Raw genomic sequence first — 27,858 nt, 5'->3', positions numbered from 1 at the left:
AAAAAGTTATGGATCTTGGAAGAAAAAGTGCGAAAATTATTTTTTTTTTCTAAAAACATGGAGTTGCCCATAGCAACCAGTCACCTTGTTGTTTCCCATGCAGGTTGCTATGGTGGATCTATTCCTCTGGTGACTACTCTAATGGCGGCCATATTGGTCACCACCCAGCTTTCCCAGGTGCAGATGTGATGGCTTAGGACTTGGACATGGAAATGGTGTTTTACATGAAGGCCTGAGCGGCAGGGAGCGCTGGGGGAAAGCTGGAATAGCACACACAGGCGGTAACGCGTCTCCACGGCGCCGTTCCCGGGGCCCCGCTGTAACCTGGCAGCGCGGTGGCTGTCGGGAGTCGTAGTTCGCACGGCGCACACAGGGCGGCGCTTGCGTCATTCTGCCGGCGGGTGGAGCTGCTGAGCTGCGGAGACCCGGAAATAGAGGCGAGGAAGGAAACCGGGCGAGCAGGAACCGGCAGCGATCAGTGCGGTCCTGGGAGTCCTCAAGGTATGAGACGTATAATGATAGGATGGTAGATAGCGGACAGATCGGCGATTACTACAGCGGATCCACAGCGGTGATGGTGACTCACTTCACCTTCTCTGTGAGCTCAGGGAAGGAAAACCCCCATCATGTCCCACCACCTGAGGGCAGGACCCCCATCATCTGCCACCACCTGAGCGCAGGACCCCCATCATGTCCCACCACCTGAGCGCAGGACCCCCATCATGTCCCACCACCTGAGCGCAGGACCCCCATCATGTCCCACCACCTGAGCGCAGGACCCCCATCATGTCCCACCACCTGAGTGCAGGACCCCCCATCATGTCCCACCACCTGAGTGCAGGACCCCCCATCATGTCCCACCACCTGAGGGCAGGACCCCCCATCATGTCCCACCACCCGAGCGCAGGACCCCCCATCATGTCCCACCACCCGAGGGCAGGACCCCCCATCATCTGCCACCACCACCTGAGGGCAGGACCCCCCATCATCTGCCACCACCTGAGGGCAGGACCCCCATCATGTCCCACCACCTGAGTGCAGGACCCCCCCATCATGTCCCACCACCTGAGGGCAGGACCCCCCATCATCTGCCACCACCTGAGCGCAGGACCCCCATCATGTCCCACCACCTGAGCGCAGGACCCCCCATCATCTGCCACCACCTGAGCGCAGGACCCCCCATCGTGTCCCACCACCTGAGCGCAGGACCCCCATCATCTCCCGCCACACGAGCGAGGGCAGCCCCTCATGTTCTCTCGTCACCTGAGCACCGGACCCCCGTCGAGCACCGGACCCCCGTCTCCTCTATAAATAATATACTAAATTGTTATAATCCCGTGCTGTGCGTCGCCCGCTGACGTCTTGGGTCGCCCCGCTGACGTCTTGGGTCGCCCCGCTGACGTCTTGGGTCGCCCCGCTGACGTCTTGGGTCGCCCGCTGTTATTTCTTGGCCCTCGGGTGGTAAAGTTGCGAATATCAGCAGGTAGGAAAAGAGGCCAACGTGGCCCCTCTGGGGTCTTTGCTTCTGACCTTCCACATCCGCCCAATCTGGGGTCATAAGGAAATCCTTTACACTAAGCCCTCGACCCTGATCCTCGCTACAGCTCCCAAATCCCAGGATTACATCACAGGGGCCACTTCTTTCCCACCGTCCTTCTCCTGGAGCTGTGTCCTGGTATTACAACTCAACCCCCTATTGCAATACCAGATACATCCTGTGGACAAGGGTGGTGCTGTTTCTAGGAGAAAAAAAAGACTTAAAATCTCATACAACTCCCTGTCAGTCTCAATCGGGAAACTACGTGTGGTATCGAGGATTTCTCTGTGGAGGTCTGCGGGGTCTTCAGCCCTTACAGACCCCGTCCTCCTCCAGTGCGTGTTAGTGAAAGTGGCAGCACAGATATCCTGTTATCAGCAGGTCGCCGGGCGTCCGTGGGCGTCTTATCATGGTGGACCTCGGCAATTATCTCCCTTCACACTCGTGTTGTCACCAGTGCTCCAGAGAGTCGGCGTTCTGCTCGTCAGTCCATCTACAGGCTACGGAGGGTTAATTATCCTGGCTGTTGGGGGGCTTATGTGATCACACAGGTGCCCCCATACAACAGCTGAATTTGCAGGGGGGGCAAGGTGCTGCTCATGTGTCCTACAGGGGCCACTACTGGGGAAACGTATTACTGTGCTGCCCATGGTCGTGCTGCCCATGGTCGTGCTGCCCATGGTCGTGCTGCCCATGGTCGTGCTGCCGAGTCGTACACAAGAAAGCTAAAGGGAGACAGGAGAAATCCGGTAACGGACACCTCTGGCATCGGCTTATCTCCCCTGGAAACGAAAGGATCAAGTGTTGAGATTCCATCTGTCCGATCCTTCTCTTGCGTTCCGTCAGGGTGGAGTCCGGAGCCCCCCATTAGATGGTCGCCCCCAATGAGGGGCTCAGCCCGCTGTCATCATGGGGGCCTTTAGGCTTTCCATGTAATGTATGAACAGGATATGCCTCATCCTGTGAGATCCTGAGTCAGAGGACATGTGATCCTACGTCCTCGGGCCACGTCTCGTCATCTGCGTAAAAGAAAGCGCAAGCGGTAAAAATGCCTTTATCCTGCCGGACAGGTGACGGATGAGCAGATATTCTGGATTATTGGACTGATGCAGAGAAAAAGGGACAGGTCAGAGATGGGGCCGTAACATTGATGGATTTCCCTTTAACCCCTTCCCTGATGGGGATCGTACAAGCTCGTCTCATCTGCTGCCGACATCGGCTTTTTTTGGAGCACGCTGCTGTTTAACCTCTTAAGTGCCGCCGTCGATCTCTGACAGCATTTAATTGGCGCAATGTTGGTGGCACTTTATAAACTGTGATTGGAGCCAGCACCAGTCGTTGCTGTTTGACAGCAGCATTTAAAGGGGTTTTCCACTTTCAGATAAATCCTAGTTCCCGGATTTTTTTTTATAACAAACTTTCTTTACTCACCCTCCCCAGGTCCAACACAATCTCCACCTCTGCTCCCGCTGTCTGTTATTGTCTGCAGCGCTGACGTCATGTCAACAGTGCAGTAGCCAATCGGTGAGCTCAGCGAGGCGTTCCATCTACACAGGGAGAGCCGCTGAGCTCACTGATTGGCTACTGGATTGTTGACGTGACGTCAGCGCTGCAGACAATAACATGCACCAGGAGCAGCGGTGGAGGCCCAGCAGCGGGTCCAAGGGAAGTAACGTGCGTTTGTTTTGTTTTTTTACTTTTTTTTAATAATTTGTTCCCCGGGATCGGTATTTTCTGAAAGTGGACAATCCCTTTAAATTGTGTGAAAGTGCTTCTTTTCCATACCACATTCAGCTACTGGCTGACCGAGCGCTCCCGCATATGGGTGAGATGGTTGTCGGCTGACTGAGCGCTCCCGCGTATGGGTGAGATGGTTGTCGGCTGACTGAGCGCTCCCGCGTATGGGTGAGATAGTTGTTGGCTGACTGAGCGCTCCCGCGTATGGGTGAGATGGTTCTCTGCTGACCGAGCGCTCCCGCGTATGGGTGAGATAGTTGTCGGCTGACTGAGCGCTCCCGCGTATGGGTGAGATGGTTGTCGGCTGACCGAGCGCTCCCGCGTATGGGTGCGATGGTTGTCGGCTGACCGAGCGCTCCCACGTATGGGTGAGATAGTTGTCGGCTGACCGAGCGCTCCCACGTATGGGTGAGATAGTTGTCGGCTGACCGAGCGCTCCCACGTATGGGTGAGATGGTTGTCTTCTGACCGAGCGCTCCTGGGTATGGGTGAGATGGTTGTCGGCTGACCGAGCGCTCCCGCGTATGGGTGCGATGGTTGTCGGCTGACCGAGCGCTCCTGGGTATGGGTGAGATGGTTGTCTTCTGACCGAGCGCTCCTGGGTATGGGTGCGATGGTTGTCGGCTGACCGAGCGCTCCCGCGTATGGGTGCGATGGTTGTCGGCTGACCGAGCGCTCCCGCGTATGGGTGAGATGGTTGTCGGCTGACCGAGCGTTCCTGCGTATGGGTGAGATGGCTGACGGTCGGCCATTGTATATGGCGGCTTTACCTCTTAGTTGATGTTGTGACATGCCAGAATAGGATGTGATAGATCACAGCAATGATGACGGCAGCAGGAGGTGAGTGTGTTGATGTTGATGGAGGCAGTGACCACAGATTGTTGGATCATTGGCAGGATAGTTCAGCAGCACTGAGTATTTCAGGAGAGGGGCAGACTTCTGGAGACATTGGGGGATCTCGGGGCCGACACCGTGCGGCTATGAAAAGCTTGGAGCCACGTGGCGTTTATTGTCCCCGTATCTTCTCAGGGAAACTGCTATTTAAAGGCGCAGGCCCAGTGTAAAGTGGAGCGCGGCTATTTCTGGAGAGCAGTTGGTGGTAACTGTACCCGCAGAAGCAGCCGGGGTGAGGGATCGCGCTCTCATTTCACCTAGTGCCCCAGAAAGTTATATTGGAGAAATACCTGGACTGTCACTATAGAAATAATGACCAGTAAATGAGTTGTCAGCTGCGGTCGCCAACCTCTGGCTTAAAACTACAACAGGAGATCGGCCTAAGGCTGGTTGGGTTTTCCGGTCTGTAGGAAAGCTGGGTGGAAGCCGTCATCGGTGTCCCCAGCTTCCCTGGTATGATCGGCGTTTCTGATGCCCAGCTTCCTTATTGCAGACGTTTATAGCGCTAGAAGGGAAAGTCCGCGCCGCTGTAGAGATTTGTCGCAGAACTTTCCCCATCACTCCTGGGATTAATCTGCACTTTTCTCCCATCTTAAATCGCACATTAAATTGCTTTTTCTTGCTGGATATACATGCCAGATTTTTTTTGGGGGGAATTTCGGATGCCGGATAAATGGATATTAACTGTGTAGAAAGAAATTTCCTTTAAAGGGTTATTTCCCGTCCTTGCGGATAGAGCTTGTAAATACAAGCAGTTTTGCAATTTACTGCTTATTAAAATTTTCATCCGTTCTTGAGATATTAACACTTTTCTTATGTTTACATCTCGTTGCCTTGGAGACCGACCACCGCTGCTAGACAGCGGATCATGCTTGGTGCTTACAAGCTCTTTTCTCTGGAGCTTGTAAGCACTTGTTTTGAAGCTTTGCTTGCTTTAAAGAACAGGGGAACATGATTCTTGGATTTGGGGTGATACAGCTCCTGGCTTTATGGGGGTGTTTCCCCTCCTAAATCCACAATGACTGGCATTTATTAGACGAGCCGTGGGGTGCGTTACCTGCTTATTACAGGCATTAAAGGACTTTCCTTTGCCTGTGCAACAGGTCTAGAAATCCTCAGTCTGCTTACGGGATTTAAAATCCATGCACAACTTAAAAGAAAGGAGAGATCAGGAGTGAATCTTGTTTTATTACATCCGCCATATCGTATGTGAAGTTTTCCACCATCCGGTGCTGATTAATGTGATATATTTTGAGCTCCAAATTCCCTGCAGAAACTGAATGATGATTTTTCTACTTTCCGGCAGCCACCACTAGGGGGAGCTCACCGCATACAGAATGTTCAGTGTACAGATAGAATGCTGCGAACTCACAAGCTCCCTCTTGTGGTGGTACATATCAACGCCACCCAAAAATTATCACCTTTTAAAGGGTTTCTGTAAAAGAAACTTGACTTTTTCCCTTCTGCTTCCTCTTCGTTCTGCAGTCTCACAATTTCTGAATTAATGGGCTGTAGCTAGAGGAACGCGCACGCTGAGGGGAGGGGGGGGGGGGGGGGACCTAAACTTGTAGAGCGGGAATCGTCACTTGATTGCATAAATCACACAAAAACCCTGGATCAAGGAATGTTGAGCATATAATCAATGCAAATAATGCTCATCCTGGGCTTCCTGGTTCATGAGTACTAGAAGTTGATGGCTACAGGTAGCCTTGGCAGCAGGATACAAACTTCCGCCATGTTGCTGCCGTTCCCCGCAGGACCCGGGCGTGTGCTGACAGCTTTGACTGTTGCCTAATGACCCTTTTTATAGATCGGTCGGCGACTAATGATCTCGTGTGTTTATCTGCTGACACTTGTGACGTCGGGTCCTGTAATTACATGTGAATGCTGAAAGACAAGTTGAGTTTTTGGCCGTCACTGTGGAATAACATGTGGAGGGCATGCCTGGAATCGGTGTCACCCTGTCACCTGGCAGCGCCGCCGGCATCGTCCTCCTCCTGTTCTGCCCTGGCTGCTCACTACTCTTCTCCTTCCTTAAGGTGATTCCTCCAGCCTGGTGCCCTCCTTCGCCCACCCTCCCGTCCCTCCCTGACAGCTGTGCCCTCCCCGTGTGTCAGCGCTCACTCTCTGCCGCTCTCTGATGCCCTCTGTCACCCCCTGGCACACTCTGCGATCTAGCCCGGGATACAGATGGGGAGTTCGGCATCTTCCCTGGCAGCAGAGGGCAGGTCGCACCCTGGCTCCATGGGCACTGCTTACCCTGGACTGGGCTGGCACAGGAGCGGGCTCCCCGGGTCTGTGTGGCAGGGCACAGTCATTCCCATGTACCGGACTCACAGGTAAGCGGCCGTGCGTGGGATCTGCGGCTTGTGCCATCTGTGTAATAGTCTCATTAGATGTAATTGGCCGCAGTTGTGGCGCTTATCAGCAGGCACAGAAACGTGTAGCTCGCTCGTTGTGTGTGCCCTGGGTGCTTGGCATGGGTGGCAGGGGGTTAATGAGTGATGATAGCGGGCGCTGACAGCTGTAGGTGACCTATTTATAAGTGACACGTGCCCGTGTGTGGGGGCGGCATTATTATCAGATTATTAATCTCATTATTTGTGTGGTGCCAGCTTATTCTGTGGTAGGACCATCAGACACATGGCACAATAGGGGTATTCTGATATACCAGTCTGCCGAGGCAAAGGAGAAGCAGCTCTGGGGGTGCCTGGCAGCCCCCTCTCTGCCCAGTAGGCGCTGATCAGTACACTGGGCATCCGGCTGGGGACTTCAGTGCGGCTCCCCTGGACATTAGCTGCGCAGCGGCCTTCAGTGCGGCCCCTCTGGGTGTCCGGCTGTGCAGGGGCCTTCAGTGCGGCCCCTCTGGGTGTCCGGCTGTGCAGGGGCCTTCAGTGCGGCCCCTCTGGGTGTCCGGCTGTGCAGGGGACTTCAGTGCGGCCCCTCCGGATGTCCGGCTGTGCAGGGGACTTCAGTGCGGCCCCTCCGGGTGTCCGGCTGTGCAGGGGCCTTCAGTGCGGCCTCTCCGAGTGTCCGGCTGTGCAGGGGACTTCAGTGTGGCCTCTCCTGGACTTCGGCTGTGCAGGGGACTTCAGTGCGGCCTCTCCGAGTGTCCGGCTGTGCAGGGGACTTCAGTGCGGCCTCTCCGAGTGTCCGGCTGTGCAGGGGACTTCAGTGCGGCCCCTCCGGGTGTCCGGCTGTGCAGGGGACTTCAGTGTGGCCTCTCCTGGACTTCGGCTGTGCAGGGGACTTCAGTGCGGCCTCTCCGAGTGTCCGGCTGTGCAGGGGACTTCAGTGCGGCCTCTCCGAGTGTCCGGCTGTGCAGGGGACTTCAGTGCGGCCTCTCCGAGTGTCCGGCTGTGCAAGGAACTATTATAATTCCCCAATCAGCCAGATAGACAGGAGCGCAGAGAAGGGGACACAGCACTATGCCATCTCTGCAGCCTCATCATTCTCATAGATCGGACCCCCATGGAACATACAGTGATGGAATGCCCCTTTTAATCTGGCCTTCTTCAAGACGTCATTGTTCAATCCCACGTTTGCCCGGGGTGACTTATATGGGGGTCTCCTACCTGTCCCATTTTGTGTCCGTCCATCACGGTCTGTCACCCATAGTAGTCACATGCTGCAGTGGGTCACCAGCCATGGCACCTCCTGTGGGCCGCTCAGGACGGGGGTCTACACCGCAGACCTACAATGAACCTTGTGTGTGAGTGGTCTGTGCTCAGTGTGTCATGGGTGTGACGGACATCTGCCGGCCACAGAGGCCAAGATCAGCAGCTGCTGCACTTCTCCCATAGAGCGCGAGGGGCATCAGCTGCACCTGGCACGGCCATATGTGCCCCTAGCCTAGGGCAGTGGGTGCCAGCCTGTTATTGGGCATGCTGGGAGATGTAGTTAGGCAGCAGCTGCTGAGCCGGGTTGGCCACCTCTGGCCCACATGCGATGACTCCGGTGGATCTGCTCCCATGTAATCTGATTATTCAGAGCCGCACAATTGCTTACGGTAGGAGAAAGTTGCACTAAGCCGTCCGCCATCCGTCAGGGCGCTCCCCTGCTCCAGACTGTTGCCTAAATAGCAACGACGAGATAGTCACGATTAACTAGGAATTGCTTACAAATGGCGCCTTATTGTATTCGCTGTAAGGTTATGATTCTGGAGCGCGTCCCTCTGTTGTTCCTCCTGGAAAATTTATGAACGCTTCAACAATCGCCACAGAGGAACACAAAAGCCTTTCATCAAGGGAGATCATGGCATCCAAGCGTATAGAATTCTGTATTTCCAGGAGGAATGGCGGAGGGACATCTTGTTAGAGAAGATGCTCCGGAAGTGTGATTTCACAGAGAATAGAAGAATGTAGTAAAAGAGCCGGGAGTTCACATCTCAAGGGCCTGGCGGTCTGGTCGTGAAGGCGCAGGGCCCGGCGGTCTCGTCATGGAGGCGCAGGGCCCGGCGGTCTGGTCATGGAGGCGCAGGGCCCGGCGGTCTGGTCATGGAGGCGCAGGGCCCGGCGGTCTGGTCATGGAGGTGCAGGGCCCGGCGGTCTGGTCATGGAGGCGCAGGGCCCGGCGGTCTGGTCATGGAGGCGCAGGGCCCGGCGGTCTGGTCATGGAGGCGCAGGGCCCGGCGGTCTGGTCATGGAGGCGCAGGGCCCGGCGGTCTGGTCGTGGAGGCGCAGGGCCCGGCGGTCTGGTCGTGGAGGCGCAGGGCCCGGCGGTCTGGTCGTGGAGGCGCAGGGCCTGGCGGTCTGGTCGTGGAGGCGCAGGGCCCGGCGGTCTCGCCGTGGAGGCGCAGGGCCCGGCGGTCTCGCCGTGGAGGCGCAGGGCCCGGCGGTCTCGCCGTGGAGGCGCAGGGCCCGGCGGTTTTGTCGTCGAGGTGGTGGGCCTCCGTCCTATCGCGTTTGCCCTTCACCTACAGAACCGCTGACTCTTAAAAGTCCCGCAGCGTCGGTCCCTGCACTGACATCGCACCCCGGTCGCCTTCCGCCCATGCGTGCGTCTTGCGGTTGTAAATAGACACCGGTCGTTCCGGTTTGACCTCTGGCCGATTCTCGTTTCTGTTGATTCCTTAGAAATCATAAAATCCCAGCGCTGCCAATTCCAGTTTCTCGAGTCATAAGGAAGGAAAAAGCGTTCTGCGTCCTTCAGGGTTTGTGTCTTTAAATTAACTCCGAGGACTCTCAGCTGTCGCGGCCGAGCTGCACTTGTGATTGCATTATTACCCTGATATAAAGCCGCCATCTCTCGGGATTGTGATATACGGCGGACATTGATAAACTTCTATCAGCTGCGGGCTCCTCGAGGCTCGGGCCCCATGTGGCTTTATCCACCATGTAAAGCCATCAGAGACCCTTTACCTCTCCTGACATGTCCGCTTCACACCAAGTTTACATGATTCTCTTTTTTTTTTTTTTTATTCCTCACGTCCCTCTGTTATTCCTCCTGGAAATCACTGAATACATTGACAGCTAGGTGCTACCTAGTGAAAGTGTCATGTTCCTACATAATCGGCTCTGATCATCAGCGTGCACATGGACACAACCCCAATTTAGTCCTACATTTCCAGGAGGGATAACAGAGGTACAATACATTTTTTTTTTCTTTCCTTTGTCTTAAGATATTCCGGAATCATTTCACATGGATATGACAGAAGTGGTGACGTGGCCCCTTTAAGTGGCCGTTTTTCTTTTCCATGTGGCGGGCGAATAATTATCTGCTGTTACATAGGAGAACGTCGGAGTCCTAGATTTCCATTATGTGTCAGGAAGGTTCTGCCAGGAATCACGTCAGCGCTCCTGGAATCTGGAAACTATTCCACCCAGTTGAGAAGTTTGCTTTTCATAGATTATATCACTTGTTTTGTGTCCCCAGATAGTAGCAAGATAATTCCTCTTAAAAGGGGCACTATAATTCCCCAAGATTTCTAGAGGGGTCTAATCTTGGAGCAGCATGATGTAGGGGCAGAGACCCTGATTCCAGCGATGTCACTTACTGGGCTGCTTGGTGTAGTTTTGATAAAATCAGTTTTATCAGGTCTCTGAATACTGAGCTCTGTAGAACCCCGCCCACACCACTAATTGGCAGCTGTACACTGTGCATAGGCAGTAAGCAGCCAATCAGTTGTGGGCGGAGTTATACAGAGCTCAGCATTCAGAGAACTGATGGCAGATAAAACTGTGATTTTTATCAAAACGACAGCAGGCAGTCCAGTAAGTGACACATCACCGGAATCGGGATCTCTGCCCCTACGTCATGCAGCTTTCAGATTAGGTGGCAGAAACCTAGTAAGTAATAGGTCACCAGAACTTAAAGGGAATCTTATCAGTGGGGATCCGGCTCCATCCATCAGCTGATTGATGGAGTAGCACAGCGCCACACATTTGCAGTGGCCATGAATGGTAGTGCAGCCTCTCCCCCATACAAGTGAATGAGAGGTAGCGTGCAGTACCGTTCATGGCCACTTTATGGTGTATGGAGCTGTGACATTTCAATTGCCAGTCAGTGGGGGGAGGGGGTTGGTCAAACCCTGAATAGATCCATCATTATAAAAATCCCATAAACCCCCTTTAGCAGCTAGAATAGAACGCAGGGACGGCAGTTAAAGGGGTTGACTTGTCATAGACGAACCCTTTGATTTAAGAGCTGCTGAGGTAGTTGCTAGCAGCTGCTGATTTCCTCTTCAGCGGCCACTACAGGGGACAAGTGGTATGACATGTGGCTGTATAAATGAAAGGTGGTCCGCCAGTTTCTGGATAATATTGGCGGCCTGATGGGAAGAATAAATTTCCTCTCTCCGTGTGCCACATCCTGTTTGTTCGGATAGCGCTTGCTTAATCCTGCAGCGTCCACACCCAGGTTTATTTTACGGGACGGCTATTAACACGTAGATTAGGTGCAATTAGACAAATAGACAGTGTGTGCCACAATGCCAAGCCGACTGGTGAGAGGTGGCCGTACCTCTACAACTGCTATCCCTCCTGTACTCGAACATTCGGGGTCAGCCGAGCGCTGCAGGTTCTGCTGAACGCAGGGGCCTTAAAGGGGTTCTCCAGCCCCTCTCACTCCTGAATCGGGGGGGTGGTTGGGGCTGATGACAATGCTGTGTCTCTTGTCTCCTCAACGCCTCTAACCTCCCAATGTGGAGGTGAAAATCTGGAGGACCCCTTTAAGATGAACTCTCTTAAAGGGAGTGTTAACAATTTTTTTAGCTAATTCCCAGTCCAATAAATAGGGGATAATTTACTGCCCTGCAGCGATCCTGAGATTGCAGATCCCCGTCTGAATGGAGCGCAGGTCGGGCATGCTCCTATGGGACGGAGGAGCGTTGTATTTGGTTGTGTCCATTAGTCCCATGCAAGACCTCTGCCCTATTCAGACTGGACTCTACCATGACGGTATCTTCTGTCCGATCGATTAGGAATTTGCTAATACCCCCTTTAAGTCATCAGGGTCTGTTTCCACTAACCTCTGTGCATAGAGCTTGGAGCAAAAATATCTCCTACCGTTTTTTTATCTACAGCTTCTATGCAGAGCTATGTGTCTCCATGGTTACAGACTACAAACAAACCTTTGTGTAGTCTGATCCTTCCCATAACTATCCAACATTACGTTTGTTCAGTAGGTTAGCGATCTGTAGTGGACAGAGGAAACCCAGTGCTTCAGAACCGTGATTGCAGGCAGGAAAGCTCCGAGCACACCTTGCCTAGGAGACAGGCCACCTCTGAGACTGAAGAGGTGGTCGGTAACCTAGGTAATGAGCTGTGCATAATGGCGCTGTTACTTGAAAACTGAACCTTTTTTTCCTTTGAAGATAAGGCCTTTAAATGTGATACCAAAGACACGTTGGCTCATCGACACCTAAACTCCCATGGTGCTATTAGGTCGGGAGTCAGCAACCTGCGGAACTACGGCTGTTGTGAAACTACAACTCCCTCAGCCTGCAGCTGTCAGGAAGGGCTGCAGGAGCAGTTTCACCACAGCTGTAGTGCCGCAGTTTGCTGACTTCTGTTTTTTTTTCATAAGAATTGGAATGAATTTGCATTTGCAATACACCCTTGTGCACTCGGAGTACTAGGGATTCAAGCCACGATAAAGGTGGCCGCACATATTAGGTGAATGTCAACCAAACCTGTAGATCGTACAACCTAATCTAATGTCCCCAGTGGTTGGAGGAAGGGTGGAGATCGGACATATTGGATTTGAACATGCCTGATCCTTCTCTTCTTTCTGGAGATAAGCCACCAGCAGAGGTGACTGGCAGTGGTCCTCAGTGAGAATACACACCCGCTCTTCACGTGGCCGGCATATACGGGAGGTGGATAACTGCTTTCTGATGCCGGTCTCGGGGCTTTGGTGTTGAGCCCATTGCACCACTACAGTAACACTGCTGCCGATATGATCAGCTATTTATTGCACCGCTTATCTTTATGGCTGCCCTTTGTGCAAGGTGCCATTGTAAAATGTGCGATATTTCCTATAGGACTGTCCTGATAAGTGAATGCGATCTTTGGTTAACCAATGGACCTTACAGCTACTCTAATCGCCGTCTTTCTCGCCCACAGGCTTCCAGACCCCATGGCTGCCCCCTCCCCAGGTGGGGAGTGGTCATGCTGCCGATGTACATTCCTAAACCCATACGGGCAGCGACATTGCTCGATATGTGAAGCTCCTCGCAACCTGCCGGATCTCAACCACATCCTACGCCTGAGCTCGGCCGAACAACGCTGGTCTTGCAGCCGCTGCACCTTCTCCAATCTTACTCCGACCAACCCTTCACCTCCGCCAACCGGCTGCCAGATTTGTGGGTTCCTGCCACCTCCTGCGGTTCCTAATGGCGTCATCCGTGGGCCGCACGAAGAACCAAGATCCCCCGTCCAAGAATCCGACCCCGAGGATATAACTAGCCCTACTGTCCAGCCTACGTTGAGTTCAGGTTGGAGTTGCCCTCGTTGTACCCTACACAACACTCCCGTGTCCTCCTCCTGTTCGGCGTGTGGTGGTCCACGTAAACTGTCCTTGCCCAAAATACCCCCCGAGGCATTGGTCGTTCCCGAGATTCTTCCACCTCCTGCTGCGTTTCAAGGCCCGGATGAACAAGCCGCCTCTTCTCTCCGTGAACCAGACTCTCCCAGACCTTTACCTGCACTTCCACTTTCACCGGGACCCCATAATATTCCTGTTCCCAGAAGCCGGAGAGAAGTGGCGCCAGATAATCCACTCTCTCCTCCTCCTGCTGCCTCCAGTCGTCTTCCTAAACGCCTGAGCGTCTTGGAAGAAGAGGTAACGACGGCTGAAACCACTCCATCCTCCACTGAGCCACAAAACCCGGATACCAGTTGGTCATGTGGAAAATGCACTTTTCGGAACCTCGGCGGTGCCAGTCGATGTTGCGTCTGTGGAGCAACGCGGGCAAGCGAGAGTGACAGTAATACATCCGGACTCGAGTGCTTGCCGTCACCATCCAGCACGGTAGTCCTCCCCATGCCCGTTTCCCGTAGGACAGAGTGGCCCTGCCCGGCTTGTACCCTTATAAACGAGACCCGTTGCTCGCACTGTGTGGCATGTCACACGCCGCAGGGCTACGTGGCCCAACACCGTAACATGGCATGGATGCTACGTCGCAGGGAGAGCGTCCGGGCCGAAACCAGGAGGCAGTCGGATGAAGGCGAAGCCAAGGAGCTGTGGGAGAACATCGTCAGCTTTTGCCGAGAGGTGAGCTCTAATATTATCTACAATATTGAGTTTACCCACTACTACCTATTTTTTTTTGTATAAATGATATTTTAACCAAGAAGCCATTTTTTAGATTCTGCGGCTTGGATATACCGTCCTTCCTATGTAATACACCCTCTTGCACAAACAGCGCCACTTTTGTCCATAGGCCAGTTCTGGTATTGCAGCTTAACCCCATTGCAATACCGGACAAGTGCTGCTGCTTCTGGAAGAAAGCCGCCATGTTTTTATAATCTTAAAGCTGAGCGTGCTCACTCTTTTTGGCTGACGTCTATTCCTCCCAATCCCCCTTACACTTGCACGCTTGTTGGGGAGAGGGGAATAGGCCACTTCTGGAGGCGGCTTATCTCCTGAGAGTACAGCGAATTGGGCATATCGAAATCCAATATGCTTGGTCCTTATTAGATGGACAACTGGTCTAAAAATTCACCTAGTAGGGGTCTGCAACCTTTGGCACTCCAGCTGTTGTGAAACAACCTACTACTCCCAGCCTGCCCTGCCTGCTGCGATGGCCTTCAGGTTGTCGTTTTACAATGGCTGGAAGTTGCCCCCTGATCATCCCTAGTGTAATATGTACGGCCCCCCCCTAAGCTCCCTGCTAACTGGATAGGACCCTTCTGCAATGATGCACCAGATATCCCCGCCTGGTGCTGTGATTACGGCTGGCGGCGATGGGGTCTTTGTGGGTGAGCCCACATCTGTTCTTCCATCATCTCTGCCCACACAGCAGCGCCCGTTGTGTGACATCTGCAGCTCGCCCTTCCCTGGCACCGTCCGTCTCTTTGTTCGTTGTTGCGAGCAGCGATCCTGGTAACCATTGTGAATGCGGACACGTTCCTGTAAAAGCCTCATCACCTTCGCCAGAGAGAGCGATCGTCAACAAGGAGACGTTACACCGTGAACTTGACACCGAAATGTGAACCCGACACTGACGGTATCCTAAAAGACGACACCACAACACAAGGGTTTCTATTTAAAGTGCATCTGTCAGGTGTCGAGAAGAGTGAGGGTGTAAACCTATAAGCACAAAATCGTACGGTCTCACAGGATTCGGCCAACTTTAACCTAAGGTGTCTTGGATGACAAAAAACAGCGGCTCAGCTGAGGAATGTGACACTGTGCTTGCTCCATAGTTGCGGAGTATTGTCTGAAAATGGAGTTCCCTTTTAAGAGATATAATATTGGACTTACTCTCTGGCTGCAATACTTACCTTTTTTCCTTTTGCTTTCGGCCTCCTTCCATTGATCGTGGACCCAGGTGCTCCTAATCCACGTTATCCCCCTTTGGTTGCACAAAGGCGTACGTCTGCCCTTTTCCGCTAATCATTAGTGACAAACGAAAGTGCTCGGGTGCGATGTTATCAGAGAATGCTCAGGTGCTAACAGCGTGTCTTCAGAGTGCTCTAAAAATATGTTCTAGTCTTCACACCTGTTCGGTAGGGATCGCCTAGCAAACAGAAAATCCCTGCGTGTCTTACGGCTGTCAAACAGCCACGAGACATGCAGCCACGGGGACTTAAGCATATTTTTCGTGCACGCTGAAGATACTCATTTAGCACTCGAGCATGCTCCTATAACCCCTAATGCGGGCACAGTCGCTCACCACTAGTAACCACGTGTCTCTCTGTCCCTCCTCCTGACATAATCGGTACCGATACCCTCTCTGACACTTGTCCTCTTGGCTAATCCCCAGAACAGAGTGAATTTCGTAGACGACAGCTTTCCACCGGGACCTCGTTCCGTCGGCTTTCCAGAGTCCGATAGCGTCCAGCAAAGGGTGAAACAGTGGCTGCGACCGCAAGAGATCAACTGCAGCATCTTCAAAGACCGCGGGGTGAAGTGGTCTGTCTTTCGCACACCGAGACCCTCCGACATACTGCAAGGGCTGCTGGGGAACTGCTGGTAAGGACCGCATAGTACATGGCGGGATCTGTATCGGGGCACCTGGCATTACAGTATGGACATCCTGTGGTGCTTATGTGTGACTACAACTCCATTCACTTCTATGGATCTGTGAGAGTAGTAGTGCTCAGGTGTGGCCACCGCCGTCATAGACCATAAGCATGCGTGTTCACTCGAGGGACACGGGACCCCTGTTCTTGGCAGAATGCCTTTTTTTCCCAAAAAAGTATTCCAGATTCCAGGAAAAGTTCTCCACATTGCAGAATACACTTCAGTTTGACCCTACTGTGTGAACAGACCCTGATACCAGTGAGGTCTTCTCATCTTAGGTTTCTCAGCGCGCTGGCTGTGTTGGCAGAAAGACCAGAACTGGTGGAGAGGGTGATGATCACAAGGACGATATCTCCAGAAGGAGCTTATCAGGTGCGACTATGCAAAGATGGCACCTGGAGCACCGTCCTGGTGGATGACATGTTGCCTTGTGATGAAGCTGGGTATTTACTCTTTTCTCAGGTGCGTAAAAAAAATAAAACCAAAACCCCCACACTGTTCCGCAGATCTTGCCCTCTGTTCTTGCTGAGCGGCGTGCGATTTGTCTTCCATACAGGCCCAAAGGAAGCAGCTCTGGGTGGCTCTGATCGAAAAGGCTCTGGCAAAGCTTCACGGCTCCTATTTTGCCCTCCAGGCGGGTCGGGCTATCGAAGGTCTGGCCACTCTGACGGGAGCGCCCTGCGAAAGTCTAATGCTGCAGGTCAGCTCTACTAACCCCCGAGAAGAGACGGTGGACACGGATCTCATCTGGGCCAAAATGCTGAGCTCCAAAGAAGCCGGGTGAGAGAATGGTCGTCTTCCCGTACACCGAGTGTATTCGTAAACGCATTCAAGTGAGATGTGAATATGGAGCCTTGTATTTGTGGTACGTTGGAGCTCACTTGTCCCGTTTTACGCCAGGTTTCTAATGGGAGCATCCTGTGGAGGTGGGAACATGAAGGTGGACGACGCGGCTTACGAAAGTGTCGGACTACGACCTCGACACGCTTACTCCATACTGGATGTGCGAGATGTCCTCACTCACCGGTAAGGATAATTGATCGGTGTCAGATTTAGGCTCCAATCACACCTGTCATATTTTTTAACTTGATGCTTTGGAAATGTAAAACGGGTTTTCTCAACATCATACATACGGAAAAATTGCAAAAACAAGCAACTTTGCAATTTACCTTTTATTAAAAGTCTTCTCTGTTCTCCAAGTAAAGAGGGATTTTACGCTTTTAGTGCTTATTGTCCAGGTTACCGGCCACCGCTGCAGTCTATCAGACGTGGCCAGCCACCTAGCAAAGAAGCACATCATATGAAGCTCTTTGCTGTAGAGCTCTCAAACGTTTCTTTGAAGCGAGCAGAATCTCTGGACTATGAAAGATGTGCTGCCGTCTGAACTGTCAATCATTGAGTAGTGCACTGCCACCAGGAAGTCGGGAGTCCTTGGGGCGGTGGAAGTAGTGCTCTACTGTAGAAGGGTCTTGAAACAATCCCCTTTAAAGAGGTATTACCATAAGTGATGGATTCAGTGAGACCTTTATGAATCCTACATTGGAGGAGACTATTTGCTTCAGCTCTAAGGTTCCTTCACATTTTTTTCCTCTGCGTTCCTAACCACCCGCAGTAGTGTGGCACTGTGAAGAAGCCCTTTATTCTCCAGAGGTCGGACCCCCACCAGTTATGGCATACCCTCATATGAGAATACCCCTTAGGTACAGTATAGCATGAGACCTTATCTAATTTGTGACATCTTTTCCTCTGCAGCCTTCTACGTCTCCGCAACCCCTGGGGTCGCTTCTCTTGGAACGGAAGCTGGTCGGACGACTCGCCCTTGTGGACGGGTTCGCTCAAACACGAGCTGATGCCCCACGGTAGCAGCGAAGGCGTCTTCTGGATGGAATACAGCGACTTTATCCGGTAAGCGAGCGAAACTCGTCGTGTATCTTCTCTTGTGGATATATTATCCGCACAGGATATCCAGTCAATCTGTCGGTCAGTCCATCTGGCTCTCACAATCACAATTTGCCTGCTTGTTCCAAACATGTCAGCACAAGCAGATATACATCCATAAAGGGAGGTTCCCATAGGAATTCGTAGCTAACGATGTAGACCCCCATACATGTCAGATGTTAGGCTGGTTCAGACGACTTTCATCTAGCGCCTTTAGAGAGCAGTGCGAGCGGCGTACAGACTTGTAGAAGGAGCATGGGGCGCAGCAGGGCACTTCTACTCCTTTGTTTTATTGATCGGTGGCGTTCTCGGCACTGGGACCTCGCCAGTCTAAAGAATTGTAAAAGATCTGGGTATCCTTTCAAGGAGTATTCCCACCTGAGCTGTAAATTACCAGAGGTGGTCGGGGTTATATAAACAGCTATGCTTTGTAACTTCTATGTGAGCCATGGAAATAGTGTAGGCAGTCTGGTTGTTTGTTTACACCTGGTCACATTTAGAGAGATGATTACAATACATGGCAGAGGTGGGAATATCCCCTTTAAATATACACGAACTCGTACGATATGGTGACAGCCCCCCCCCCCCCCCAAGTCGTCCCCTCGTGATCGCTTGTCCTAGATCCACACTACTAGAGACGGATCACCATCGCTGAAAGCGAGCCGTCTGCCCACACCCTGAACCCTCCGACAGTGCAGACGATCCTTTTATGGTACAACTACCACCACCATCATCCTCTGCTTCGTGCTATATGCCTAAAATAAACAGCAAATGATAATCTATTTCTCTGTTCTTCTGATTTTTTTGCTTTTGATGCCCGCAGGTACTTTGACTCCGTTGATATCTGCAAGATCCACACTGACTGGCACGAGGTTAGAGTTCAGGGCACTTTCCCAAATAAAGCGTCGACCCCCGTGACTGTAACGTCGCTCACAGTGGTGGAGCGCACCGCCCTGGAGTTCTCACTTTTTCAGGAAGGCAGCAGGTAAATGAGCTTAAGTCTTAAAGGGGGGAATTCATTCATTCATTTATTTTTGTTCAAAGGGTGATAAGCTCATCACAAGGCGTTCCACCATTCAGACCCCAGTGATCAGCTCCATTTCTATTGAAGTCTATGGGAGTTACGGAAGGAGCGGAGCAATCGGCTCTGAGCTCTTTCTGTAACTACTGTAGATTTACAGAAAAAGTCTTATTTCTAGCCTAAAATAATGTTACCTTCCACATCGATTCCCCATTTACAAGATCTCTGCTTGTAGTCAATGAATGATAAGCGCCATTGTTTTCTTCGTCCGGGTCTCGTGCCTCTCGCACTGCTGTACGGTTATCAACGATCGGCCTTGTTGCGAGCCGTGCAGCTGTGTTCATCCCAGGACCCCCATGGGTTAACAATGAATCCCATGATTTTTAACCCTTTTCCGTCCCATGACATGCTATGGAGTCTGCTCTGTCCAGGGAAGGCACCGGCTGTATGTATATACAGCTGTAACGGCAGCAATCCCGTCCCGATGACAAGGTACATCTGCAGCTAGGGAGACCCCTGTCGCTGCCATCTTTGGACTCAGCCCTGGCGCAGTCGATGCTATTAAAAGTTAAGTTTACAAATATTTAAAAAAAAAAAATCCTAAAAATTTGAATAATCTTTCCCCAAAAAAAAAACAAACATGTATACAATTGAAAAGTCGGACCTGTCAAAATATAAAAGTATATAAGAAAAAAAATCAGAGCTTCACTATTGCTGCCGCTCCTCCACCCAAAAAATGCAGTAAATGTGATCAAAATATCATATGTTCCTCAAAATGGTAGCAATATAAACTACGTCTCAAAACGCTAAAAAGAAGCCCTCGCGCAGCTCCACAAACCGTAAAATTTAAAAAATGACGGTCTTGAAAACGATTGATACAGACCTAATTTTTAAGCCACTAAAATAATACACCTATATACGAGTTTGGTATCGTCGGCATTGTCCTGACCTGAAGAGTCAAGTTACCCAGATCATTTTTTTACTGCCGATCAAGTGACATGAAAAAGAACCCATCCCCCACAAAAAAAAAAAAAGGAGGGTTTTTCTGGGTTTTTCTTTAACATTTTACTGCACTTTGTGCTAAAAACCTTTTTTGTGTGTGCATGAATTCAGTGGCGTCATTAAGATGTGATTTACTCTTGGTAGTAAGAGAAAAACAAAATCTAAAAAAAAAAAAATTGGCTTCTTTGTTAAGGGTTTGAAGGAGTATTACCATCTCCAAGATCTTATCTTATATGTAGTAGGTGTAATAAATATTATCAAATGCCTCCAATTAGAAATGTATAGTTCTTTTGATTAGCTATGTCTCTTACCCCATGTGCAGGGCATTGTAGTAGCTTAGGCATCTATGGTTACGACTGCAATGCCCTGCACAGTGGGTAAGAGACATCGCGAACCAGGAGAACTACACTACGTTTCTTATTGGAGGTATTTGCTAATATTATTATTATTATTATTACTACACCTACTACATATTGGGATAGGGTCGGTGTACTCATTGCACATGGTCCGGAGTCATATCCTTGCAGTTAGCTCTCTGCTCTTTCTATAGACGGTCGGACACCGTGGACAGTCACCTCCTGGACCTCTGCATCATGGTTTTCCGGGCATCTCATGGCGGCACGGGAAAAGTTATGTTGGGCCGGCTCATGGCACACAGCAAAAGGGCGGTGAAAAAGTTTGTAGGATGCGACGTAATGCTGGAACCGGGAGAATACGCTGTGGTGTGTTGTGCCTTCAACCACTGGCAAACCTTAAATCTGGGTGGATCATCCATAGTTCAAGGTAAGGACATGTCTGCTCTGGACGCGTGCTGGGATAGATCTGTAGGACTTCTACCAGATCTGATCCACGACTTTCATCTTGTTTTGCAGCATCCAGTCCCACAGGTGGCGGTAATAATCGTCGCTCCGCTGCAGACCAAATGGGGTACATCTTGGCCATTTATAGTTCCCGGCTTGTCATGGTTGAGCAAGTAGAAGCACAACCGACCACGCTTGCGGACGCCATTATCCTGCTGACAGAAGACAAGGGGGAGCGGCACGAGGTAGAGACTCGGTGTGATAATTTACTGCCTCTGTGCAGAAATCGATAATTCATTATTTCTCACATTTGGCCGTACCCGGCCGTCGCTTTCTTCCGAGGCGCCGGCGGTAGGGGGTCTATCGTATCTTGTGTTCAGGTGTTTCTGTCCTCGTAGGGTCGGGAAGGGATGACCTGCTATTATCTGACACACGGATGGGCCGGGCTCATTGTTGTGGTAGAAAATCGCCATCCCAAGTCTTTTCTGCACATCCAGTGCGACTGCACAGACAGCTTCAACGTCGTGTCCACTCGAGGCAGCCTCAAAACCAGCGACAGCGTCCCCCCTCTACACAGGTGAGTGATCCCCCTGGCAGTCCCTGTTTATAGCTATCGGCTATCCCACGGTTTATGGTCAGTTTTAGGGTCTTTTTACACTGGACGATCACGACTGTCAAACATCCGCTACATGAAGCCGATCAGCAGTCATCTAATAGACTTTTTACACAGACCCTTTCAGGCTCCCATTTACATTAGATAGTTGTCGACCGTCCCGCCATACACAGCAGTATTCGGCTCGAGCCGAGTGCTCCTGTTTTCTCTATTAACCCCTATGATGTATATGCACGTCATAGGACGTGTCTCACCCTTTTGGATGTGGGCTCTGGCGCTGAGCCCGCATCTTTCCCAGCACATGATAGCTGATTTAATCGCCATTGTGTAGCACAAGCGATCTGATGATCGCAGCTTCAAGTCTCCTAAAGTGACTATTGAAGCAAGTAAAAAAAAAAATATATATTTTAAAAGTATAAAAGATCAAATCGCCTCCTTTATGCTCCATTCAGAATAATAAAAAATACACATATTTGGTATCAGATCGGACATTTCTGAACGAGTTATCAAAATATAAAATAAATTAATCCAATCAGTGAAGAAAAAAATGGAAATGGCAGAATTGAGGGGTTTTTTTTGTCGCCGCAACTCTGCAATAACAGGAGATAAAAACATTGTATTTACCACAAAATGGTATAAATAAAAAGGTCAGCTCGGCATGCAAAAAAATAAGCCCTCGCCTAGCCACAGGTCCCAAAAATGGAGATGCCTTTTTTTCTTACAAATTTTGGATATTTTTTTTTCACCACTTATGGTAAAAAAAATTAAAAAAAAGAAGAAAAAAAAGAACCTATAGATGTTTGGTATTTACAAACTTGTAATGATCTGGAGAATCATAATAGCAGGTCAGTTTTAGCATTTAGTGAACATAGTGAAAAAAAAAAAAAAAAAAAAAATATTTGTGGAATTGCACTTTTTTTTTTTGCAACTTCTTTGCGCTTGGAATTTTTTTCCCACTTTATAGTACACTATATGGTAAAATCAATGGTGTCATTCAGAAATACAATTCGTCCTGCAAAAAACAAGCCCTCACATGGCTATATTGACGGAAATGTAAAAAAAAACATTACGGATCTGGGAGGAAGGGGAGCAAATAAAATGGAAAAACGCAAGGTCGTGAAGGGGTTAAAGACCTGTCCTGTTTCCACACTCCTCCAGCAGCGGCTCATCTCCGGTGAGAACAAAAGGATCGGCTCTTGAAATTCAAACTAACTGGATCCTTCCGACAGATTATGTCTGGGGATAGTCGGGAGGCCTCCATACACATTAGACTGCTGTGTATACCAGCATTTTTATTTTTTAAGAAATCTGATGTGGAATCCATATGCAAATCAGGTTGAAAGTGCATTGGGGGCGTGTTAGTGCCCTTGAAGGAAACAGACCAAAATGCATTGACACTCCCCCAGTGCACTTCCAGCCTGATTTACATGGCTCCCGTGCTAGTTTTCTCATGACTGCCACATCGGATCTCTACATAAAACGTATCCTTTTTTTTAATTGTGATCAATCTCGTGTACAGACAGTTGTGCGCACCATATGGTTATGCTATTAATGTATTTATCTGCCCCCAATTTTCCATCACAGGCAAGTGCTGGTCATTTTGTCTCAGCTGGAGGGGAACGCTGGCTTTTCTATTACCCATCGACTGGCACACCGAAAAGCTAACCAAGCTTCTCTGAACGACTGGATGTCCAGCAAAGGCACGCACAGCCCTCCATTGTCTCCAGAGGTGTCCGGCTTGCATGGTCCCCGACCTCTCTGACAAATCCAGGAGAGATCCCCTGGTGCTGGGGGGGCTTGATTGCCTAAGTTCAGTGGGAGCACTTTACAGACTAAAAAACAATTCCCGGAAAGCAACACTTGAAATCCACTCAGGACTTTTATCCTGTGTAAACAGGGACCCTATCCTATCCGGCCCCCTATTTTTCTTTTTTTTTCTTTTTAATGTACCACACTGTAAACATGAAACTGGGATCGTCCTGCACCCCAAAATCAGAGCGATGTGCCCATTGTTGTCTTACAGCGCACAATATAGAGGCCACTGTTTTTTGGGCTATATTTTTATTTTTTATTTTTTTTTTTAAGATGTTCATTTTAATCCTTTTTGGATCTCTACGACAGGATGCTATGGCTGCTAGTGACCCTTTGACACCCTGCTATATGCATGGACGCAAGCTTTAACGAATCCAGAGGAGGAGAAATGGAGTAACAAGATCGCGCATTCATTGCATACCCGAAACGCGCGGTGTACCAACCTGCCACATTCCTTTTATTTGCATCCTGCCGCCTTACCCACGAGTCTTAATGATCACGCAGAGCTTAACGATCACACATCGGAATAAGGGCGATGTCACCCACCCATCATGCAATAAATCACAAATCTCATATTTTTTTATAGTCCGCTAAGGAAAATGCAGCCATTTTACCAGAGATAAAGAAATCCTGCACATTTGCAAAACAGGGTAAGTATAAAAACAGATCTCCGAGTCGGAGATGATAGTCTTTTAAATGCAATTTCTGTATATGAACGTTACTTTTCCCACCATGTATCATCCCACCATTGTAACTCCATAGGCTGCAGTGCGGAAAAATCTCCTACAAGCCCCTTCCCCACCTACGAAGACTACTATCCCCCTATCAGATCATTATATTGGCTATCTACCAATGACCGTCTTCGTCCAGATGCAAAATTGCTTGTTGCTTTTCACCCAAAAAATGTGCCTGTCAACAGAGAAAGTATAAATATTCATCAAAGATGTTCTCCACCAGCACGAGCGGATGGCATATAACTAGGATTTGCCAAAACATTGATTGGTAGGGGTACGACCACCGAAAGTCAAGCCTGTGTTTTTTTTTCCAAGCACAGTGGAACTTAAGGGGATTCTTCACTACTGTAAAGGTTAAAAAACTCAAGGTAGCATAAGAAAAGTATACAGCTCTTCAGACTGCCGCCGCTCCTCTGTGTCCACCGCCGGCCTGCTTACATCAATATTCGGCACGGGGCGTCGTAGGCACTGGAGAATATTAGCGGTCACCCATCAGCTGAACCAAAAGAACTCTTTTCTTGTTCTGTCGAATATGTGAAGGTTTCAGCTGAATGGCGGCCACAGTCATGGGACGTACCCGCTGGATGTTACGGTCAGCAGACCGGAAGGATTTTACAATCCTGTGTCCATTAAGAATCACTTTTAGGCTATGTGCACACGTTCAGGATTTTCTGCAGAATTTTCTTGAACAAAACCGGACTTTTTCTGCAGGAAATCCGCATGCGTTTTTTTCACGAGTTTTTGACACTTTTGTGCGTTTTTTGCACGCTTTTTTTCCGGAGCTTCCCAATGCATTAAATAGCGGGAAAAACGCGAAAAATCCACAAAATTAATGAACATGCTGTATTTTTACCGCGATGCGTTTTTTTCACGGAAAAAAACGCATCATGTGCACAAAAACTGCAGAATGCATTAAAAATGATGGGATGCTTAATGTATGCGTTTTTAAGAGTTTTTATAGCGTTTTCATCGCAAAAAAAGGAGAATAATCCTGAACGTGCGCACATAGCCTTATAGTAACTGAGGACCCCCTTAAGCACAAGTGTATGGTTGCAAAATTGGCGTTTTGGCATCCCCTAGCGAAAGCACACTTTAAAAGATGGGAATACCCTTTTTAATGTTACATATGCACATTTTAACCAAAAATTGCAGGCAGTAATGAGCGACATGGTGGTGCGCGGCTGATAAATTGCTAGCCGACGAGACATACAAACCCACTATTTCCATGCGTTACAGGGATGGGGGGTCCGCTGCTTCACACTTTTACGTCTCAGGGAAAGAAGGGCTGGTCACTCATTCCCATCCCATCTAGGATTTTCCCCTCGGTCCACCTTATTCGACTACACTGGGTTGTGGGTTTTTTTTTATAGCATGTTGTGTTCATGTATATGGTTTATGCTGGAGAGAATTGTACCTAACATGCTGTGTATAATGTGACATGATGACTGCCAACTGTGGGCACTAGGTCGGTGCAATCATTGCTGTGATTCTGCAATTGGTGAGGGACCACCATTTATTTTTTATTTTACAAATCGTATGAATTCCATCTTCTCACTTTTTTATCATTAGCCATTAAGGACTATGCAAAATGTCTGGACCACCACCTCAACCCTTTCTTAGCATTTATTCTGGAGGGTATTTTTTTTTATGCATTAAATGACTCTCGAAATTGTGCGCCCTCAAATCTTTGGCCCTTAAATTTAGTAAAAATATCACCAATGAGAAACGAGAACACGTCTTGTCATCCATTTTTAATGTTGTATTTGCACATCCGTGTATTGTGGTCCGAGCATGGACCGTGATTAACAGATTGGCCGCGGGTCTCCTGACCCAAACATGACAGCCCCATTGATATGGACAGTCCAGAGTGTCACGGTCCGAGTACATACCGCGAAACACAATGTGTGAAGGCCGCCTAAAGGTCTCTTTTAGGTAATCTGGATACAAGCAACACATCTGCTAGGTCAGCTCCCATAGTTGTCAACTAAGGCTGCGTTTTTTGTGGTGCCCATTGACCTGTGCTACCATGGCCGTTTGGGTGTAATATTGAAACTATGGCCATATAGGTGAACTAGTGGGGGCTGTAATGGTGAATGTTATGGCTACCACTCATTGGGATATACATCTGAAATATGGCCATATAGGTGAACTAGTGGGGGCAGTAATGGTGAATATTATGGCTACCACTCATTGGGATATACATCTGAAATAGATGAATTAATTTTTTAGCAGCTAGACAGATGATGAAGACTCCAAAACTGTTACTTGTCCCAGTCCCTCTCCCTATAGCACTTCTCGGCCATAATACACCTGCGCCTGCACCTTAAAAGACAAGCGACATTATTTTTCCACCATCATCACATATGCTGCCTATCTGTAAAAAAATAATAATAATAATTGGCCGTATGCTTTTTGTTCATATTTTCTTTTTTTTTTTTCTTTTTAAGAGGGTCATGTCAACGTACCAACACACACCCCTTCATACGCTTCAGTGTATAATAGATATGCACCCATATTCATTAGTTCATTGGAGGGCATTTATAAATTTATATTGAATTTATGTTTACTAAACTTGTCAAAGGCAACCATTTTATGCACAGGGCCGTGACTGAGTAGAGTTTTGGACTTTTTTTTCAGTCATGAACTACTGTCCACAAAATGACTGCCTGTTTTGTGTGTAGATGACAAATTGTCGTGTATGAAATCTCTTGCTGTCCATAGCAACCAATCAGAATTCATGGTTCATTTCTCCAGTGCGGTGTTGAAAATGAGACCTGCGCTCTGATTGGTTGCTGTGAGTAATTTCTCTGAGGTAAATGAGGCCTAGTGTTTCCTGAGAGCCCTGAGAAGCCATTTCTTTTATTATCTGTATAATTCACCCCCATTAAAAAATGTTTGTTTCTACCAAAGCTGCTAAATCATTTTGGATCGTGTAACGTGTTTTTTTTTTTTTTATAGAAATTTTTTTTTATTTCATATGTCAACAAATAGTAATTTTTACACTTCAAATTGCAGTAAACGTGATGCCAAAATGTCCCCTGCTTGACATTGTAATGAACCAGCATCTAGCTTATTCTATGGTTTGTTTGTTTTTTGTTTTTTTAGCTTTTCTTAAAGGGGTTTTTGACTCCACATTAAAGTGGCTAAAAAATGTTTTCAATTTGACACGAATGTCCACATTTTCAGCCATTTAGATTTTTTTTTACTCAACATTTAATGTAAAAGGGTCTAATGTTGGCACGATGTGGAAGGGGGAATAAAAAAATGGCGGTTGCCCACAGCAGCCAATCAGAGACTGGCTTTTATCTTTCCAGTGCAGTTTAGAGAACAGAAGCTGCAATGTGATTGGTTGCAAGGGTGAACCCAACAGATGCCATCATGGTACAAAGGGCCCAGTGCGGTGCTGTGGCACAATGTAAGGGTTGAGGAGTACATTAGTCCACGCCTCATCACTACTTTCCTACTAGGCCTTTCTTCTCCCCCCAGATAGGGTCCCTGGTCTCTCTCCATCTGCCACAACTGGGAAATATTTGAAACTTGTATATATTGTTCAGCTGTAATAAATCAGAATGCTATTTTATCAACTTATATACTCAGATTGTATAGATAGCTACATTTTGGGTGGCCTACGCTCCCATCTCAGGTTCTTTCGGACCAAATAAAGATTTTGTTTTTTAAAGATGTGTCTCGTGTGTTGTCTATAAAATTACTTAAAAAAAAAAATGTAGACCCTTAAAGGGGCGTTCTTTTCATCACATTGACTTAATCAAAGTTTGTTTGCAAGAACTTGCAACTGTTTTATCGGTCTTTTACTGAGCTCTTTTCAGCTAATTTATGACCCACAGACCACATCAAAACAGCTGAATTTCCATAGGTAAAAGACAGAAGTTAGAAGGAGCTCACTGATGGTTTCTCAGTTAACTCATTCTGCAGCTTGCAATAGAAATTGCAACACAGAGGCTTTTGAAAGCAAACGCTGCAACATTTTTTAATGAAATCTACTTGCAAAGGATTATTGTAGCCCAAAATACATGCATTTAAGAACAAAAAATGACCCCCAAGGGCTGTTGTTTTTCTCCTAC

General features: G+C 49.1%; 1 protein-coding gene and 1 long non-coding RNA gene across 3 annotated transcripts in view; one reads left to right on the top strand and one right to left on the bottom strand.

The window, feature by feature from the left end:
- Window positions 1-27,858, bottom strand: part of LOC143785588 (uncharacterized) — an 82,822-nt gene that overhangs the window by 41,900 nt on the left and 13,064 nt on the right. The window lies entirely within an intron of this gene.
- CAPN15 (calpain 15) lies at window positions 346-27,453 on the top strand. 2 transcript variants are annotated; one of them, XM_077274574.1, is made up of 12 exons: window positions 346-501; window positions 12,733-13,882; window positions 15,597-15,805; window positions 16,135-16,318; window positions 16,413-16,636; window positions 16,757-16,882; window positions 17,609-17,761; window positions 18,618-18,779; window positions 20,368-20,600; window positions 20,690-20,862; window positions 21,016-21,194; window positions 22,815-27,453. In XM_077274574.1, the coding sequence occupies exons 2-12, from the start codon at window positions 12,746-12,748 to the stop codon at window positions 22,990-22,992; spliced, it is 2,958 nt and encodes a 985-aa protein (XP_077130689.1). In that variant the 5' UTR covers window positions 346-501; window positions 12,733-12,745; the 3' UTR covers window positions 22,993-27,453. The 2 variants fall into 2 exon arrangements, with proteins under 2 accessions (XP_077130689.1, XP_077130688.1); XM_077274573.1 differs by lacking the exon at window positions 346-501 and adding an exon at window positions 6,196-6,507.

This window comes from Ranitomeya variabilis, chromosome 7, assembly GCF_051348905.1.
Source record: "Ranitomeya variabilis isolate aRanVar5 chromosome 7, aRanVar5.hap1, whole genome shotgun sequence".
NCBI classification, from domain to species: domain Eukaryota; kingdom Metazoa; phylum Chordata; class Amphibia; order Anura; family Dendrobatidae; genus Ranitomeya; species Ranitomeya variabilis.
Note: the sequence above shows the minus strand (reverse complement) of the source record. Positions and strands in the feature narration are given on the sequence as shown.